Here is a 21,733-nt window from a genome sequence, read left to right on the forward strand (position 1 = left end):
TTTTTTTCTGGTAATGTTATGACTTTATTCTCGTAATAGTACGACTTTGTTCTCGTAAAGTTATGACTTTATTCTCGTAATATTACGACTTTATTCTCGTAATTTTACGACTTTTTTTCTGGTAAAGTTATGACTTTTTTCTCATAGTATTATGACTTTGTTCTGGAAATCTCAGATTTTTTTCCCCCTCAATGTGGCCCTAATACTCCGGTCTCTTTGGCCCTCACTGCATTAGACTTATATACTATATACTTAGACTATAAACTGTGTTACCTTCATCACAATGCTCAAATGTTTTGCGGCTCCAGACAGATTATTAATTTATTTTTTTATCTAAAATGTCTCTTTTGATAGTAAAGGTTGCTGACCCCTGGTCTATGTTTACTTTATCAATACATTTAATGTTAGTGGTGCTTCCCTTTGTTATGCACATGTGCACTGGAGCACTTTGGGGGAAAAAAGAGGTTAGTGGTGATACATTATTAAGACTGAGTGCTAAATAACATTTGTTAATGAGCTCTATGTAAAAGTACAAAATACATGTACGAGACGTACTGTAACACACAACCAGTAAACAGACGGCCGTCCTTTTTCTCTGTGAGGGATTATTATAAAACATATGCGAGGGGGGGAGGGTCTCAACTCTTTCACAGTGATCTTCTGCCAGCTTTGGGCTTCCTCTGACTCCCACAATGTCCACAATCATTATCGTCACAGTGTCCATAAAACTCTTCAAAATGCAGTCCATGATGATGGGATACATTTTTTTTTTTAAAAGCTGTTTATACTTTTTTAAATATAAAAATAACTGTCCCCTTCATTTGTTTGAAATTAGTCTCTACAGGAGTGGGGAGAACGGGGGGGATTAAAGCAGAGAAAAAGTGATGGGGATTTAGGTAAATTTGTGAAAACTTGCTGCTCTTCCTTCTGTGATTTTAAACACAGTTTTGCAGTCACTTTCTTCATGTTGTACTTCTACTTTGAAGAGGAGAAAAGAAGCTGTTAAAGGGTTTCTGAAGTGGCTTAAAAAGTCAAATCCGCAGTGCAACTTTTTTCCTTTTGTCACATTTAATTCCAGGAGCAAAATCTGTTGTATGGGGGATCTTTCTGGTCCACGCAGAGGACAGCAGAGAGCTCGTATCTCTGGTGTTTTTGTAGTGGAAAGCCTCAGAAGTTGCTGAACAGCTCGTATTTCTTCATCCAGTCCATCTGCGGCGCCTTCTTCTTTTCTTTGGAGTGGACCTTCATCTTTTCCTCTGCTGCCGTAGCGCTCAGGGTCAGGCCCATCTCGGCGAAGGGGTCCATCAGCCGGCCGCCGTCATCATCCGCCAGCTAGACAGAGAGATAGACAGACAGAAAGGTTGAGGGTGCTGACTTTCATGTGAAAGGCCAAACACAGCCCCGTTCGTGAATGCTCCCCACCCACCTGTGTGCTGTTTCCCTGGCTGCTGAGGTCGGAGTGTGTGGACCTGAAGGACTGTGTGGTGGAGCTGCCGTTGATCTGAGGGTTGGGGGAGCCGTTGGATATGGACGGACCGTCATAGTCTGAAAACGAACAAACAAGCCCACAGATTGTTGTTTTACACTCTAGTGTTGCTCATATTCAAAAGAATGGGATCTCAGTCGACAAATGGAAGTCTTAAAGGTTGTTGTAATGTATCTTAAAGGACCCGTGTGCAGCATTTAGGAGGATCTATTAGCAGATATGGAATATAATATTTACCTCCGCCAAGGCCGAAGGCCTAGGAAGGAGGTTATGTTTTCACCGGCAGTTGGTTTGTTGGTTTGTTTGTTTGTCCGTTAGCAGGATTACTCCAAAAGTCCGCGATGGATTTGAATGACATTTTTTGGAGGGGTGGAGTGTAGCACAATGAACAATTCATTACATTTTGGTGGCGATCTGGATCATGATCCAGATTCAGGAATATTTTTAAGGATTCCGATCAGCCTGAGTATTAAGACCACAGGGTATAACACATGCGCAGTGTAACTGATGACGCTTTGAGGACGCGTGACACCGCCTCCTTCTTCGAGCAGAGAGACGTGTGTGGATGTGTGCGGGAGCTGCTGGCCATCCACGGTGAGAAAGAACAAAGAGGTAGATGACGGGATGAGAGACAACGTAGTGTAACGTTATACAGACATAACAAGGCTGCTGAATGAGAGAGGCATCCGCCGACACGTTACACGGAAACACACCGTGTTAATAACAAGCTGACCACCTCACGGTACCGCCAGCTGTGAGCTGTGAAAGTCATGCGTTGGCCGAGGTCTGCGCTCTCCAAGTGCCATTCTAGTAATAAGTATGTTTTCTTTAGAGTATAATCACCTGAAAATAAGAATAGTTGTGTTTTTGTTAGCTTAGAATGAGCCATTTATATCTACAGTACAGGTCCTCTTCACGGAGCCGGCTGCCATGTTTCTACAGTAGCCCAGAACGGACAAACTAAACACTGGATCTAGAGAGAGCCATTAGCGTTTTCTCATTATCGCGTCGGCCACCATAGTTCTCCTGCATGGTTGACACACTGGAGAACTTTAAGGTGGTTGCAATCTGCAACCAAACCGTTAGATGCCGTCAGATCCTACACACTGCACCGAGACAGTGTTGAATCCATTTACTTCCTATTCAATATTTTAGTCAGCTGAACAACCTCGCTCTTTGCACACGACATGACCATAACCTACTGTACGTGACGATGTTGCATCCTGAAAGTTAAAGTTTATACATACAGTAACACAAAGCCGAGCAGTCCTATACCTCTGAGATGGCTGACCGTGGGGACGACCCCCCTCCTCTTGAAGTGTTCGTCCGTGTCGGTGTCCACCACCAGCAGCCAGGTCTCATCACCCCCTTTCTTTATGAAGGCCACCACCTCTGCATGCCGCATGCCCTCGATGTTCACACCATTCACCTGCAGGACACAGTAGGGAGATGTTTTAATGGTTTTACAAGTTGACTGTTATAGCTCTTTTTAAAGAAAACTACTTTTATTTTGCAGTGAGCATGAGATGTAGAACAAGAACAGGACCAGGAGATAGTTGACAGTATGTGAAGATGTCCAACATTGAACATGATGGACATTGATATTGCACACAATGAACAGGGATATTGCACATGAGAGTGGAAAAAAGTAGTGTTGCACATGATATTGATATTATTTTTTGTTCTCAGTGTCCCGGTGTTTTCAGCTGTCCTTCCTGCAGAAAGACCTCCTGTTCTGTGGTGCAGTTCTGGTGTAATTCTCTGTATTTTATCATTTCATTTGCAGCCATACAGATCTTCAGGCTATATTAAAAAGCTTTTTAGACATATCTCCAAAATATGACCCTATATACTTGACATTTAACATCCTACTTTCATTTTTTCCAACACAAATCTCTCCAGGTCAGTGGATTGGTTGAGTTACATTCATCTTTATTTTGAATATAGCATTTTTTTCATGTTGACATACTGTTCCCCACACTGAGAGCCTGTGCTACCTCGTTCCTCCAGTAGGTAGCGCCATGGGACAACATACTGATTATATACACACTGTTCAACATGACTCTCAGAGGCCTGCATCTCTCCAGCCAAAGTTATGAATTATGAATTCTTGCAACAGCAGTTCAGGAAAGTGTTTAGGGACAGCTGTTCAGTTCTGATTCACCACAATAAAAGAAGAATTTCAGGAAACATTAGTGCCAGAAACAGCCCAACAGAGGGGCAGAATGAATATGGATGCACGTGACCGACCATCTGTGTGACAATAACACAATAGCCTGTGATTGCTCGCTCTTATCTAGATGCTGCGTGCATTTGGAGGCCTGCTTTGTCTAGACCTCGGCCTCTCTGAGGCAGGTAGCTTCGCACCACGCCAAGTCAGTGTTGGTGCACAATCAATTATTGATGGCTCTCCTCCTGGGCTCCGGCTATGGTGCGGGTTTCAGGTGTCCGAGTCCTGAGGGGAATTTGTTTAAAATTCACCGCTTATGACATGATGGGACATAATGTAGTAAAGCGGAGGAAAAGAAACTCTTAAAACTAGCTTTGTGGGAGAGGAAAACGGGCTGAAATAGTACTACAGGTGCAATGAGACAGACTTTACGGGTCTGTCAGGGAAGAAATGAAAACGGAAACAAGATCAGCAAAGAGAGTGGAAGGAAGATAACACAAAGAAAGAATCAACAGATGGAAATCCTCTCTTTCAAATAAAAAAATCTTTTTTCTTCCCAGGACTCATGACAGATACATAAGACAGACATAAAAACAGACATCTCCAGTCAGCCGGGGACGCAGACAGACAGTTTGATAGAGAGAGAGAACAAGCATCTTTGTATTCGGCCAAACAACAGGTGTTGTGTCATGTTTCACAGCCCTTCATCAACAGTCCATCCCACACAAGACAATACACTCTGCTCTCTGCCCACTGGGCTAATTGATACACGCTGTAGGAACAGTACAGACGCTTATTTCTCATGGGATTATTCCTCAGGGAACCTCTTGATACTGTGTGTGTGTGTGTGTGTGTGTTTAAGTGCATGTCTCATCAGAGTCATGGAGAGTCCAGCCACCTGACTGTGTGTAAGAGCAGACTAACCTTGGATCGATCAAAACAAACTATTTCAAATGCATCTGCACATCATGTGTGTGTGTGACGCATCATGTGTAACTTTGAACTCTTTGGTCTAGACTAAGAGTCTCATCTAATAAAGCCAGTTTTCACAGTGACTGTACAGCAAACAAGCCTCCAGGACATTGTTAAACAAGCTGTTATAGATAATGCGTGATTCAGCGACTGCACGGCCTATTTGTGGCTTCAAATTAATTCAGAAACTGATTTTTGGTAATAAATGAGTGGAAATTTAATGTTCCTGCAACAGCTGATTTCAGGGTGACGTCTCAGCAGCAAGAACACCATTTGTTGATTGAAATGATGGATAGAGGCTCTTGCAAAAATAATCTTTGCTCATTGTCTAAATCTACCAGAAGTGGTCCAAGGAAGGAAAACCGCTGAACCGGCGACAGACCCGAAGCTCATTGATGCATGTGGGGAGCGAAGGCTGGCCCGTGTTGTCCGATCCAATAGAAGAGCTACTGGAGTTTAAACTGCTGAAAAAGGTTAATGCTGGTTCCGATAGAAAGGTGTCAGAACACACAGTGAGGAGCAGTTTGTTGTGTATCTGGCTGCGTAGCCGCAGACCGGTCAGGATGCCTGTGCTGACCCTAATGTTATGGCTGATCGGTGAATACCTGCGCTGGTCTTTGCCTCTGCAAGGCTCTGCGCCCATAGCTCGCCATGCTAGCAGCTCTGTGAAGGTTCGTGTCCACAGGATCCGTCTTTTCCACGCTTCCCATTCATTGTCTATGTAAGCAGCCGTGCAATGCATTCTGGTAGCGTGGCAGCACGATTCGAGAGACGGACCGCCACGTTGGGCGCTCCTCATTTGCATAACGTTGAGGTCTAGGCTCATGCAACGCGACTCGCCACCTCCAGGAAACTCCCGAGAAACTTTCAAACTAAGCGTTGTTGATCCAAAATAAAGACAGATTCAGCAACTGCACGGCTTATTTCTCACATAAAATGTTTTCAGGAACATATTTCGGTGAACTATTTTCGTGAAATAAGAGAATAAAGTTTCCAAACAAGCCGCCATGTTGGTTCCGGTTTGAAACCTGGGAGCTGCATCCCACGAGGAAAAACATTCGTCCGATCAGGTGCCTTGTGTCTAGTGGTAGGCCATCAAGCGTCCAATGCTGGGAAGCGAGGCGATCCCTCGTGATATAAAACACCCCACCAGGAGGCTGTAGGCTGAGCTAAATGCTAACGTCAGAATGTTATCGAGTGACAATGATAATGCTAACATGTAAATGCCCCCCTCCCTATACTGGATAAGTAAATAATGAGAGCAGCTGGTGAGTGAGGGCAAACTGCAGGGGATCAGTAAGGTCATTAGACTGGCCTATCATGAATTTAACCCCAAGTATGTACAGTATGTGGGTGCTGCTGTGAGTGAAGGTGTTCTTTGGTGACACCCTCAAGTCTGTGAGAGGTACAGAGTACGCACTGTTGAGCGCAGGCCGAGCAGAGAGACTGATGAGGCGTTCACTGGTGTCACCGCTTCTGCCAAACATCGGCAGAAAGCTGAGCTCTCATCATCGTCGCCTCTACAGCGCTTGCTGCTGCTGATACACCTCCAGTGTAATGGGGCGTGATGAGAGAAAAGAGACGGCGAGAGACGGAGAGAGAGATCTGTCATGGTTGTTCACCTCTCTAACAGGCTGCTGACAGATAACACAAGCGCCGTCTTGACGCATGGTCAAAGACGGTTGCTGTTATCAGCGCGTGGACACACACACACACACACACACACACACACACACACACACACACACACACACACACACACACACACACACACACACACACACGCACACACACACACACACACACACACACACACACACACACACACACATCAGCCAACTAACTCAACAGGGGCTCAGATTTTTCGGTCCAAAATAAACTAAAACACCGGGATAAAGTTATTAAATTGGAGTGAAATCAAATATTTACCAGAACACTTAAAGTCTCATAAAGTTGACCTGCAGTGTCCCACAGGAAATGTTAGATAATTGCAATACAAACACAGTCCAAAGCTTTATGCAAACAGTAGGCTAAACATGCACGTAAAAAATATAAGTAGTAAAAACTCCGGGAAATCACCCTTTCGATAAGTTGTCAAATGTCTTATTTTGTCTGAGAAACAGTTTAAAATCCAAAGATATTCATTTTGCAATGATATTAAACAGATAAAGGCAGCAAGTCCTCACATTGAAGAAATGTTTGTTTTTTTAATGCTTGAAAAATGAAGCAGATATTATCGGACATCTTATTCTATTTCTATGTAATTTATATTCAAAATCTTTGCTTTAGCAACGCGTACACATGTGCATCATGCAAATAAAGCTCCTTTACTTGAGCTGAATTTGGCCTGACGGCGTCTTTAGTACCCACTAAATTCATTTGTGTGTGCGCAAGTCAATGTGATCCTCAATTGATGTGTCCATGGAGAGATGTGGGGAGGTGGCGGACCGTCATTAGTGACCTGCTACAGGATGTTCCCACACAATCTCATCAGCTGTCTAATGTTCCAGCGGAGCATCAGTACATCACCAGTACTTTCTAATGCCAAGACTACAGACACTGACAACAACAGCAACATTTTGCCTTTCACAGACTTTACTTTGACCAAAAGCTGCAGCTCCGGTTGGTGGTCCTCATCAAAGTTATCGGACTACATATTGTCTACAGTTTATATTACTGTCAACCATTTCACAAAACATTTCATCACCTTTGTAATTTGTCACCATTGTCTCTAGAAACTCCAACTGGTATGTCTGTCTCTTGTCTGTGCTCTACCTCATTGTCAATGCGGATGTCATCCTCTATTTTTGCTGCAAAACAAATCTACCTACGGGTACAAATAAAGTCACCTGAACCTGAACCTGAACAAGACTGGTGAATCTTCTTAGGTGAAGAAGATTAATACCGCTTTTGTATGGTAAAAGCTAGCCTAATTGTTGTTATTACACCTTGGTTTCTGTATGGATTCAACAAAACAAGATATAAAGTGTTAAAGAAGACATATATGCTTTTGTGCTTTTTCCCTTTCCTTTAGTATATTATATAGTTTTTTTATGCATGTAAAAGGTCTGCAAAGTTACAAAGCCCAAAGTCAACGCCAAAGGGAGTTACTCTCCACCGCAGAAACACTGCTCCTGAACTGCCTCTAACACCTCGCTTAAAGCCCTGCCTTCTCTTCTGTAACGTGGTGACATCACAAAGTAACATTTGCATAATAGCAGCCTAGTAGCTATTTGCACAGCTGGTATGAGAAAAATAAAGCGTGTAAACATGTTCTAGTAGAAACATAAAAGCATGTAAACCAAATACAAGCATGCACCTGAAAATCAGCACAATAGGTCCTCTTTAAATAGTGAGTTTTTTTTATTAACTTTGGGCAGTGCCAGGCTAGCTGTTTCCCCCTGTTTCCAGTCTTTGTGCTAAGCTAAGCTAACCGGCTGCTGGCTCCAGCTACATACATGTATTCATCAGGAAGCATTTTGAAAACAGGCCCTGCTCTCAACTGCATTATTACGCAACACTAAATTCATCTTTAGGAAAAAAAAAACGTTATCTTGTTGTTGTGTCGAGCAACTTTCAAGTCTCTGGAGGCTGATTTTAGGACATTTAGTCATGAACTGCCATCAAATGGAACAAATAACCGCCTGGAAATTAAGAAATTAACCAAAAAACCTGATGGGAAAATTGTCTAAAACGTGCAAAAAAAACCCGAGTATATGTTGCTTTACATTTTGGGAGATCCTAAATGAACTCTGTTTGACCTCACTATCAGACCCTATACTGGAGTGCTTTTGGGCTGTTGGTCTGCAGCCTGGTCTGGACCCTGATGTACGGCCAGCGAGGGCAAAGGTCATGGGAATGAAGGGTGAATGTTGTGTGTGTGAACCCTCAGATGAAAAACGGCTTATAATGAAAATGATGATGTTACTGCCAGCATTAATTTTTTATTTTTTCTTAGATGGGGCAAAGTTGACTGAACACCCATGATCTTTGTCACCCATTTCCTCCTCTGGAGTATTTGAATACATGACCTTTAACTTTGACAGAAACTTTGTCATACTTTTTTATACAGTTTACTGCCTGTCTTCTTTCGTTAAGGACACTCCCTTCATTTTTGTCCTTGCATCTTCGCTCTCAGCAACCTTTTTTCCCGCCCCTCTCTCTTATCTGAGACGCACCGTCTGCCTCCGTTTCTCTCCACGTTTTATAAGAAGAGACAAACACACTCCTCCCCCATGTCTCTCCCCCTGTCAGCCCCAGCGATCAGACGGATTAATAACTCCCTCTATGACCGGCCTCTTCCCTGACACACAGTCAAGACTGAGTCCAGGCTTCAGCTCCTGTTATCTTTAGAAACGGGTGCTTGGCAGCAGACGCAAGTGTGACTCCTGCCATTTTAATTGCAGCTGTGACAGTATATGTAGACGGGGTCACATCTGCATTCAATCGCAAACTTTTCTGTAAGTTTTTAGACTCTCCTTGCAGCTTTGTTCTAATATATCAACAAACTATAATTAATGATAAGTCTAGCTCAGACGTCAGCAACCTGCGGCTCTTCAGCTCCTCTCCAGTGGCTCCCTGTGGATTTTCAAAAATGGAAATGAATAACTGCTTTTTGTTAACGTTTTCATTTTTATTTATCATTGTTGTAGGTCTATGGTATGACGGAGTATTAGGGCCACATTGAGGAAAAAAAATAAATCTGAGATTTTGAGAATAAAGTCATAATATTACCAGATTAAAGTCATAAGTTTACGAGAAAAAAAGTCACATTATAAAGTAGTAATTTTCTGTGTTATTTTCTCGTAAAGTTATGACTTTATTCTCGTAATGTTATTACTTTTTTTCTCGTAAAGTTATGACTTTATTCTCGTAGTATTATGACTTTTTTCTCGTAAAGTTATGACTTTATTATCGTAATATTAGGACATCTTTTCTCGTAAAGATATGACTTTATTCTTGTAATACTAAGACTTTTTTTCTCGTAAAGTTATGACTTTATTATCGTAATATTAGGACATCTTTTCTCGTAAAGATATGACTTTATTCTTGTAATATTACGACTTTTTTTCTCGTAAAGTTCTGACTTTATTCTCGTAATATTACGACTTTTTTCTCGTAAAAGTTATGACTTTATACTGGAAATCTCTGATTTTTTCCCCCTAAATGTGGCCGTAATACTCCGTAGTACATTTGCACTCTGGCCCTCACTGCATTAGACTTATATACTATATACTTAGACTATAAACTGTGTATAAGCTGTATAATGTTTTGCGGCTCCAGACAGATCTTTTTATTTGGACCAGTGATAAAACACTCTGTAAAGTTGAATATGTTAAGAATCGTCCACAGATGACTGACTTCCAACGTGCTATTGTTGTAGTCTCCAATAAGCTGGTGCATTCAGGTGTTCTCCCTCTATCTTACATACTAAAAAAACACAAATACAAAATAGTTCCTACGCAAACACTGTGCAAAGACGTCTGTCGACTTCTAGTGGTGTTCTGAACAGCTGAGAGCTACTTTCCTTGGAAAAGCGCAGGCGGTGCTGTATGTGTGTGTGTTGGTGTGTCATGGAGTAAAATCTCAAGAGAAGAAAGTCATCCAAGCATGCATGTAGATCTATGTGGAGGTAAAGGATTGGATGGTTGTGTGGAAATGTGGACACGTGCAAAATCGGGAGTGTAGGCTCACAGCGTATACAGTTCAAACACACCTACAAAGAAACCACGCTTCTCCAAAGTGGCAAGATGAAGGGCTACAAGAGGCCTCTCGAGGGGTTTCCTCACACCCAGTAAATCAGATTATTCTCTGACATGAACCAGAATCATTTATCAATAATCACCTCGTTAGCGTTTGTACGTTTTTCATGATCTCCTCATTCATCCGCCAGGGTCTGCTGTGTCTCTACATGTGTGTATATGCATGAAAACACTTCATATTCTTCCAGCTTATCACCGCTGTTGTGGAAGTTCCACCTCACCCCATTAACTTCTTATTAGGGCTGTCAAAGTTAACGCGATAATAACGTGTTAACGCAATCGATCTTTCGGAGGTTGGCAGTTTTAAAGCCAGAGTGAAGATACTGGCATCATATGAAACTAAAAAAACCTAATGGATCCATCGGTACCAACCATGTCATACTAGCATGTCACGAAGGAGGTTAAATAACTTAATAAACTTGTGCACATTTGTCCACTCCCATGTTGATAAGAGTATTAAATACTTGACAAATCTCCCTTTAAGGTACATTTTGAACAGATAAAAAATGTGTGATTAATTTGCGATTAACTACGGACAATCATGTGATTAATCTTGATTGATTGGATTGCATTATCTGGTCAGACACTCCATCCACGCTCCTCCGTCCTCCTACCTCAATCAGCCTGTCTTGTGGCCGGAGCCCGGCGTGGTCAGCGGGCGATCCTGGGTCCAGGGAGCGGATGTACTGTCCGGGCTTGGATCGATCGCTGTGGAGGTTGAAGCCGTAGCCCGTGTCAGTCCGCATCAGGTGGCAGAGACGTGGGGCGATCTCGGTCGGGTCGACTTGGAGCCGTGACTGGGATTGGGCCTGGGCCTGGGCTTCAGCCTGGGCAAGAGCCTCCTGGAGGAGAATGACAATAGTATGTACATGTGTTTCATGCAGGTAAAATATACAAAAATATAAATGCAAATCCATTAGATCATGATGATAAAATGTGAAGAAGAAACCAGAAAAGCGCCATGGAGAAATGGGATCATTCAACATTGGTATCTACGTTACTTAAAAGCCTATAAAGGCGTTTAAATAGTGCAGCATGTAGAAGGATTGGGTAAGGGAGAGTGGCATTCTGCTATTTGCAGGGCATGTGAACACAGCAGGTGACTAAAACTCACAGATGAGTCACTTTACTCATTTAGAACAACCACCTTCCAAGCCTATAGGGTGACTGTTTCATACCAAAGAAATGTGGCACTTCAAGGCACTAATCAGACGCCAACCTCCGGTTCTGAAAAGTGAAGCCAATGCTGAAGTGCCTTAAACTTGCATTCTTTCTAACAGCCAGCAGGGGGCGACTCCTCTGGTTGCTAAAAGAAGTCTGATTGTATAGAAGTCTATGAGAAAATGAGCCTACTTCTCTCTTGATTTATTACCTCAGTAAACATTGTAAACATGAGTTTATGGTCTCAATCTCTAGTTTCAAGTCTTCTTCAATACAGCATGATGTTCATTTAGTAAATTATGGTCCCATTTAGAGTCAGATAGACCATAAAGCAGGGGATGCTAAGTTGTTCGTGTTTTCGTCTAACAGCTTTAACCCTTTCAGTGTGTTTTCACTTCATGAAAGTTAATTGTAAGATTTTGGTCGCCAGAACGTCTTATTCAGCGTTCGGTTGCACTGAGCTCAAGCTGTCACTTCTGGTTGCAAAATCAACATGGCGTCAGTCCATAAACCAATGCGTGATGTCACAACCATGAACGTATAAAGAGAACGGGATACAGCGTTGGAGACGAGCGCCTGTTCATTCCTGTGAGTGTTACTCAGTGGCGCATGAAGCCAGGAGGCTGAGGCAGGAAAAGCCAACACTAGGATCAGCATTGATTCATGGAGAGACCTTCGTCTGGTCAGCTAACATTACTGCCAAGCAGCTGAAATATAGAGTGATATTGTGCTTTTAGCTGACGTGTGTCGCCTCACTGTTTTGAGCGATGCTCGTTCATGTCTATGTAGAGCGAGCACAAGCGCGAGCAACAGGACGCTGACTTTCGTTGATTTAACGGCCGCAGGTGTCGCTGTTAACAAGACATTTCTGATTCTTACAAACAGTCCCTTTAAATAAGGGCTATTCATGTGTTCATACTGGGAAGTTGATTCAACTCAAATAAAATGATCCGCTGAGTTACAGACGTCTCTTTCCCAATTTAAGTCTATGGGAAAAAGTATTTTTGGGCCCAATGGCATCACGTGACAAACACAGAAGTTGTAGTACCGCCGTTTGGCCACTACGGAAATTTGCTTCACAGGAATGTCATTTTACTAAATCACATTGTGAATGAGACAAAATGACATTTTGTTGATTACAGATTTATTCTCCTTTCATTTAGTGCTGTCATTCAGTCTTATAAAGCTCCTCCAGCAGCCTGGGTGAAGACATTTATAGAACCTGTATAATTGTGCCTCAAGCTCTACAGCGTGATCACACTGATTTACCACCTACACACCGGGAAGAATAAATGTGCAGTGAGAGGGATGATAGCTGGTGGCCACAGCTCTGTAACCTTACAGCTGATATTAGCTGTGAGGTTAACAGACTAGAAGGGGTGTTGGGTGAATGTCCAAATACGAGTCTACATACGGTGCACATATTACGTGCATGGGACAGATTTGCTATCGTGTTGTGCAACATGAGAATTGTTTTCACTGTATGTGAAGCTATTATCATGATCCAGCTTGTGCCTGCTAAAAATACATATGGAGTATGTGGGCATGGTGAGGGAGAGAGAGAGAGAGAAAGGTGGTGTAGTGTGTAGAGAGGAGATTTATTCTGACAGAAAGAAAGACGGTTTTAACTTATTAATTTCTCCGAACTCTATCTAACCTTTAACATTCCTGCGTGATTATTGCAAATGCATGTTAGGAATCGTGGCTGACCCTCGATCACCACAACACCGCCTGCACATCTACCACTCGACTGTTTAAAAAAATAACACAGATGGCAACATATAATTTTATTTCAAGCACTGGATTCTTTAGGAACTCTTAGCGGTGATCTCGGCAGCTTGCCCTTAGAAAGAAGGAGGGAGAGAAACAGTAACCACAACTCTCATGAATCCCTGAAGATCCTCCTTTTCCTGGCTGGAGAGGAAGTGCCGGGGTTAAACAGCTGGGTTAGATCTTCCAAAGGGGGAGGAAAATGTATTTAAAATCAAATGTATTAGCACCCTGGGATCGATATGCAAAGGAGAGAAAAAAAAAATGGCAGAAAGAGGGAGAGGAACAAGCAAGGAGGGAGAGAGCGCGTGGGAGGGATAGAAAATTATAGATGCAGCGAGAGGATTGAGAAGGAGAGTTCAAGAAAAGAAACAGCGGAGTTAAGAGCATGCAGAGAAACGCAGCAGACAGATAAACACAGAGCGGTGCAGAAAAATCAAGATGACACAAGTTTCCAGTTAGCGACCGTGGGGAGGAGAAGGGTTTTCTGTGGAACTCCTCTAACATAAACAGTGAGAGGAGCACAGCTGGGAGTCATTATGTGGGGGAGACGCAAGTGTTTGCCAATCTAACGTCTCGTACTGCCTCTCGAAGCCTCTCCGCACCCCACTAATCACCCCCCGGGGCCTGTGCCATCTCTTGAAGCCTCTGACGGTTGTGTGGACGCTTTTGATTCGGTCTGTGGGTTTGATCTGTACCAGCTTAAAGTGTGTACGTTTGTGTCAGTGATGGTGAGGGTGACAACACGACTGTGTGTGTTCTCTGCTCTTCACCGATGGTGGATGGATGCAGATGTTTGACTTGAGTGTAAAAGTGTAAAGGACCACCCGATTCGACTGTTATCAGGCCATTAAATAGGCGTTATCAGTCGCTATAAGCACCATAGATGTGGATCATTAGGGGCCTACTACACCTACTCCACTGTAATAGTGAAAGCAAAACTTAAAAACAACACGTTCTAACATGTAAAACTGAATGAAACATCACGTTTTGAACACAAACAAAAAGGCTTCTTTAGGTTAAGGCAACAAAACTACAACTTATTTAGGTTTAGGCAACAAAAACAGTTAAGTTTAGGCAACAAAATTGCAACTTCTTTAGGTTTAGGCATCTAAACTACAACTTCTTTAGGTTTAGGCAACAAAAACACTCAGTTAGGTTTAGGTAACAAAACTACAACCTTAGATTTAGGCAACAAAACTCAAACTTCTTAAGGGTTAGGCAACAAAAACAGTTCAGTTTAAGCAACAAAACTCCAACTTCTTTAGGTTCAGGCAACAAAACTCCAACGTCTTTAGGTTTAGGCAACAAAACTACAACTTCTTTAGGTTTAGGCAACAAAAACACTCAGTTAGGTTTATGGAAAAGCATTGTGTTTTGGCTTGAAATAACTACGCTTGAAAAGTGAAAGTGAAACTTGACACGTAAACACAAAGATACACGTTGTTGGTTTCACACTAGATGTGAACCCCAGCCTCCTGAGTGAAACACATATTTTGTGTTCCATCTGGAGTCTCAGGCTCTCTATACTACAGTGCCTGACCTCCTATCATTAATTACTACGGTCGCTAGAGGTCGCTGTCATCTTCTTTTATAACTTCTTTCGGTGATCTACCATGTGAATAGATGATAAAACCTACTATTGGGTGTAGTAGGCCTCTACTGACCCACATCTATGGTGCTCATAGCAACCGATAACGCCTATTTAATAAAAGGACAGAGACTCCTGGTTTGATTTAAGAGTGTCAGCCAACGAGGCTCGGAGGGCCTGAAGTTACTGTACAACCTCTCCAAAACCGAGAGGCCATCGAATGAAGTGCGGTCACCGTGTTTGTTTGAACTGTGGGCGTTGAAAACCTCACTTTTTTTTTTTTGTGAAAAATATTTTGATGGCAGAGAGAGAAAAGGGAGATGTAATATTTTCCCCCTTTGTCAGCAAACCAGCCTGTCATCAGGAAAGAGGCTTGTTATCAGCATCTGTCAGTCCCATTGGGAGGAGACGCATTAGGAAAACCGATGGGAAAACACACATCTAGTATCCATGTTTTTATTCAGGCTCACATGGAAAATTCTGCAATAAATCAGAGTGCTTTTCTATAAGAAAAATAATATGGAATATTTCACGCCCACAGTAACAGAACACACACACACACACACACACACACACACACACGCTGAGAGGATGTGCTGTCAATGGGACAAGTGCCATCGCATGAATTCCTTTAGCTTCCTGTCACAATCAGCCTTTTGTTTCTGTCAGTCTCTGTGAGTACACGTGTGGGAGAGTACAGTGTACACACCAGACTTGTGTTTGACTCTGTGGTTGTTGGGTTACGCAATTCTGACTACTTTAGAAATTAGACTATTCTTTGGGGGGGGCATAACTGCACACAAGGTTAGAAGCTTTTGACAGGGGACTTTAAAGTTTAAATATAAATTTGAGCCAAATTCACACGCATGATTCACTGTTCACTAAACGCAGCCCTCCTTAGTTACTGTTACTATCAAGCTCTCAGTTTTCACACAATTGACAACTGTCACCACCACATTTGATCAACTACAGCTAAACTAATGTTAGCTTCATGAGTTGGTTGAAAAAGCCGGCTCCAGCTGACTTTAACATTTCTCGAATCTTATAATAGAGATCTTAAAATTACAATCTCAAAGAATTAGTTCTCTTTGGCTGCACCTAAAGCAGTATATTGCAGTTTTTTTTTATCTCATACCCAGAGATCGGCAGTTGGATTCTTGCATTGTCACAAAATCACGCAAGAATCGTGGGATCAAAATGTCACATGAAAATCCATCTCGGCAGGCTTCGAGTAACGCGTTTGTTTCCGGCTCACCAGACAACGAAACCGATCAGCGTCCTGTGAAGAGCCACTGCAGCTACGGGCGTGGTTTAGGTGTCTGAGACTTGAGACCCGGTGAGACCATAGTGTAGTTTGATTGACGGATGGTTCATCCAATGACCTGCAAATATATATATTTTTTAAAGTGCCTGCCCTTTTCCAAACAGTTTCCAATGAGATTATTAGGCTGCTTTAATCAGTCAGACACTGGCAGACACTTTTGTTCAAAGCGAGGTAAATGAGGTACAATCAAATGTAATAAGCTACAGTTAGCTTGACAATCAAAAGTCAATTGAAAAGTTTATCTAAAAAAAACAAAAAAACAAAACAGGCCTGTTCTATCTGCTGTGTTTTATATTTTGGTGATTGGATGACCCTTTTATTTGATCCACAAACTGTCCCTTTAATATGGTGAGATGATACAGTTCAGGACATGCTTTAATGTTGTTGTTTTTTTCTGGTGTACGAAGCTGATTTGTCACCAGCAACCATGAATGTACATTTAACAACAACACCACGTTTAATGTGTGCCTATCTGTGTGTATTTTTCCCTCTGCATGCGACCGCTGGCAGTGGCGTTGGCAGTTGATGAAACTAGATCGCAGCTTGTTGAATAATTGAGCGGCGGCCTACTGCGATGGATGGATCATGACCGCTGTTAACCCTTTCACAGCCAAGGATCATTTGCTCACTGTTGGCCCACAACACAATGAAGTGTGTGTGTGTGTGTGTGTGTGTGTGTTGTTATACGTGTCTTTGAGTTGCTACAAAGAAACTTTAAATCCAGTGTGTGTGTGTATGCATGCATGCAAAGCATTTTGTCAACAATGCTCTCACTTGCACGCTTCCCAAAAGGGGATTAACGTAAACTTAATATCCCCGTTCTAATAAATCAGGAGGTCAAGTTTCCGTTGAGCCCGGAGTCAAAAGTATGCCGTTTTTCCTGCTGGGTTTGGTTTGTTTAAGACAGATGTGGCAAGGACTTAGAGTGACAGCATAGCAACTATTTTCAGTTGTGCATACTGCAAACACACTCATCATTGTGGATAAATGACCTATTTATTCACCAGAAACACGACAATAATGAGTGCATTTACTGAATGCAGAAGTCGGTAAAGCCAAAGAAAACCTTCTAACATATACAGCGACTGATCAATCAATGGACAGGCAGGTTAAACAAAACAAGAAAGCTTTGTGTTGAACCATTTTGAGGGAAAATTCAATCTGCAGTAAAACCAAAAAGTGCATTCATCCGTTTATGTTCCATGGAGCTATAATGTAATATTTTAATGACTTTCCACAACTCCACCAGAGTTTTTCCATAACCTAAAAAATCCCAGTTTGTTAATGTTTCTCAGCTTGGAAAAATTCTACTGGAGTGGACAGCCTGCCTGTTTTCCAGCTGGGCAAGCTACGTAGGAATCACCGTCAAAACAGCAGAAAACATTGACTTCTGCTGCAATAAAATGTCAATCACGTTGGAGGATACATTCTAGTGTATTCCTCTAAGTTTCTCAAGCGTTGTGTTAGATTAAATAACATTTTGTTTGCACTTTTACAAATAATGCTGTACATTAATTCTAGGGCTAACTAGCTCTACTCTGCAACACACAAAAAGCTTTACTTCCACATATTCTGTGGATCATCAGCTGGTGAGGATGTTGACTTTTTGCCCGGAACGAGCAGCTTTAGCCTCGATCTTTAAGCATGTTTCGTGGATGTGGCCATCAAGTGCATATTTAAGACCCTACACCAACAAATAAGCTGGAAACAATATAAAGTCGGGGGGAGACAAAGTAGCTACAGCTGATAAAATCCAGTGTGGGATGAGAAGCCATCTTTTGTTTACTTCTGTAAGCCCCGCCCTCCTTTAGTTACTGTTGACATGGCGTAGCAACAGTAACTAAGGGAGGGGCGACGGGGCTTAGTGAACAGTCAATTTGCTGATATGAGCAAGCTTCTAACTTTTAGCGGTCGCTCATGTGCCACGTGTCTAAAAACGCATGGAAAACACCAGCCGTGCCATTTTCATCCTTTTATCCAAGGTGCTTCGGAGGTTGCGCTACTGTCACGCCTGCCGTTACTAAGCAACCAAAACCTGCGTGCTGCAATGACGATGATGACGTTGCAGTAATTTAGCAGTAAAAGCCTCATTGACTAAACTAAACAAAGTAAAGATAAATGCAAGCAAGTAAAATAGTCTGTGGGACAGATGTAAAGCTCTGGGTAGCCCTAAAGTGGTTAACTTCTCCTACATATATTTAGAGATGCAACCATCAGACTTTTTCCAACCCTGGTACCGATAACGATACCCGGGCTTTGGGCATTGGCCGATACCGAGTACCGATCCGATACCAGTGTTTAATAATAAGCTTTATGCCTCACTGTGTGGAAGAGACTGGGATCATTCTTGTATGTGTAAAGAAACATCAGGCTGGACTTTAACATCGCTTTCCTAACTTTGTAAAACAAAACGTGACCAATAAATACATAGATATAAATTTAATTAATTGTTCTTTATCATTAAAATAATAAATTGTACACTAGCAACTTGGTAAAAAATCTTAAAAATTAACAGAATTTTTTTAATTAAAAAAAAAGTTTAAACAAAGTAGGTGCTTGGAAATGCCTGCGCATCACTCCCGCGTTTGAGAGCGTCTGCCGCGCGTCTACATTGACAACAATGAATTTGAGCGTGCAAAAGATGCTGTTACTAAGCAACCAAATCCTGCGTGCTGCGATGACGATGGAGTTGCGGTGATTTAGATTGACACTGTCCTTGTCTGACACACCAATACGTGCTTGTTTTATTCCATATGTTACATGCTCGTTGATATTATATGTAAATATTGAAATCTCCATATTTTTAAGTTTTGAAGGCGGCACATCAGACACATCATTATTTATTTAGATTTACACGCTGCAGGGTTGATAAAAAAATAAATAAAGATTACATCTCTGCGTTTAGCTCGACAAGATGATTGAAATGTCCACAAAGGGACGTTTTCCTGGAAGCAGCAGAGGAGCCTGGTGGCTGTCGGCCTGAAGCCAGAGTTTATCTATCTATGATCCGTACAAAATCTAATTAGAAATGCAGCACTGAATGGAAACGCTGCTGATGTAGCATGACGCCGGTGAAGAACAAACAACAGCAGCATGTGGGACTTTTGCTGGTTGACAACCGGTTGTCATGGAGACAGCAGTGGAACCAGTAGAGCCAGTTCCATCTGTCAGAGAGAAGAGGTGTCGCTGCAACGCAGAGGGATAACTTTAAATTTGAGAATACCTTTTCTACAGATTTAATGGAGATCTGAAGAGTGTTGTGTGTACTCACGTTGCTCTGTGTCTGCGTGACAGCACGATGCACAAGCTCAGCTTCTCATAAGTGTTAACAAAGCCCATATGAGGATCATTTAAAAAGGGCTTTACCAAATTAAGAAAATTGCTGTGTCTCACAAATTCTGGCCATGACAGCTCTACCCTCAGATTGTGAATGTGTATACGTGTGTGTGTGTGAGTGCAGCTGCTTCAAGTGTTGCTCAATCAGAGAGGAAAAGAGCAGATCTGGCCAGTTCTCAGTGGGCGACAAAGAGAGAGAGAGAGAGAGAGAGAGGAGTGGGAAGGGAACAAGAGGGAAAGGAAATGACCGGCAGCTGGAGAAAACCGGAGAGGGATTTGGAGCTTGTAAAAAATTTAAACGAAGGAGAAAAAGTGACAGGAGGAAGCAACGAAAAGAGAGAAGATAGAGAGAAATAGGGCAGGCAGAGAGGGAGATGATGCATGTGGAGGACAGGCAAGAAAAGGCAGCACCGGAGAGAGCAGAGAGAACACGAGGACAGGCCAGAGAGGGAGATAACCAACAGTTTTTTCCCACTGGTGTTGTTGCGTAAGAGCTCTGTGATACGAAGGCTATAGCTGTGAGCGTTTGTGTGTCCAGCGCTGCTCTACCAGGACTGACCTGCTGAGATCTGTTTACAAAGTCTCCTGCTCTGCTGCAGTGTGTGTGTGTGTGTGTGTGTGTGTGTGTGTGGTACCTGCTGTTTAAGTGTTTCCTGAGATCATAACTCAGGAGTGAAAGAGAGAGAGAGAGAAGAGCGTTGAGGTGGAATGTGTAAAAAAACAACAGTGAATGCATCTCCTGGAAAACTAGAAATACTGCCTCGAGGTTGTTGTACGCCTCCGCCAACCCGTCAAGTTGCAGTTTACATCCATGTCTGTCCAAAACGTCATCACTACATCATTTTATCCTGTTAGACATTTGTGTGAAATATTCATTATTAGCACATTGAGCTGTAAAAAAATATTTTTGTGAAGTCACAGTGACCTTGACCTTTGACCTCCAATAAGTTCATCCTTGAGTCCAGGTGGATGTTCGTGCCAAATTTGAAGAAATTCCCTCAAAGTGTTCCTGAGATATCGTGTTCACTTGGGATGTGAGGGTGAGGAAACTTTCCCACCGGTTAATAAACTTGGGCATATCCGATTACACCGGACATGTTACAGGAAAAGATGACGGTCAATACGTGCAGAGCGCTTACTTTGATCTTTACGGTCGGGTGGTGGTGTGTCTGACCTCTTCGGTCCAGCTTTTGCTGCCAGACTGCAGGTTTCCACCTGGAGTCTATGCCATGCGCAGCGGCTGTGACTGCTCCGTCCTCCTCGCAGCAATTACCTCATTAACGTTGTGGTTCCCACACAACGGTGTAATGTAATCGGACAGGTTCCCGACCACCGTGTAACACCGGCCGCGACAAGCCTAGTGTTCACGAGAATGGGACAGACGTGAGGTCACAGTGACCTTGACCTTTTTACCATCAACAAAACGAAAACATAATCCCTCCGTCAACGGCTGTCGCCAGCGTGGAGACATGAAAAGGTAACGTAGCCAAGAGCAACATTATCAGACTGGAAAACTGGTATCATCCGGTATCGGTGCATCCCTAACTTGGAGATGGTTATTCGTGCGCTCGTCTTTTCCAGAAGAGATTAGTGTGGCAAAGCCCGCTCACACTTCAAGTTATATATACAGAGTACTATACATCTAGACCGTTAACAGTAAGAAATAGAGATCACATAACTAACATTTTAGCCTCTTTGCATTGGCTTTCAGTTAATTCAAGTTGATTTTAAGGTGTTAAAGCACTCCATGGTCTCGCTCCAGCATACATTTGTGAGCTTTTGAGCCGATATGTACCTAAACTCAACAAAACTGCTGCTAGCAATCACCTAATGCAGACTTAAAATGCTGAAATTTGTCTTCAGTGACATCCTATAAACTTCTACTAAAAACTGATTTCTATGAACTTGCTTTTCTGCATTTCGTATATTAGTTTTGTAAAGTGCTCTACAAATAAAGTTTATTAATATTGTTATCACCCAAACCACGATTACACGGATCATGAAGCTGTAACATTTCTTTACTGAACTCCTCTTACTGTAGCTGTAACTGAGACACTTGACCTAAAATCGTCAGCATTATTTATAGATTGCACTACTTTAGTATAGCCCTTACTGGGTCAGAATATGGGAAAACAGGCCTGCCATCTCCTGTCATCTCTGG

At 42.5% G+C, this 21,733-nt stretch overlaps 1 protein-coding gene across 1 annotated transcript in view; it reads right to left on the reverse strand.

Moving 5' to 3' along the window:
* Positions 1–263: 263 nt before the first annotated feature.
* Positions 264–21,733, reverse strand: part of LOC119502072 (Na(+)/H(+) exchange regulatory cofactor NHE-RF2) — a 43,575-nt gene continuing 22,105 nt past the window's right edge. The window contains exons 3-6 of the mRNA XM_037792908.1: positions 11,005–11,232; positions 2,762–2,915; positions 1,427–1,545; positions 264–1,332 (exon numbers count right to left, since the gene is read on the reverse strand). Coding sequence (XP_037648836.1) covers positions 1,168–1,332; positions 1,427–1,545; positions 2,762–2,915; positions 11,005–11,232 — 666 coding nt within the window. The 3' untranslated portion in view covers positions 264–1,167. The remainder of the gene's footprint in view (positions 1,333–1,426; positions 1,546–2,761; positions 2,916–11,004; positions 11,233–21,733) is intronic.

This window comes from Sebastes umbrosus, chromosome 14, assembly GCF_015220745.1.
Source record: "Sebastes umbrosus isolate fSebUmb1 chromosome 14, fSebUmb1.pri, whole genome shotgun sequence".
NCBI lineage: Eukaryota > Metazoa > Chordata > Actinopteri > Perciformes > Sebastidae > Sebastes > Sebastes umbrosus.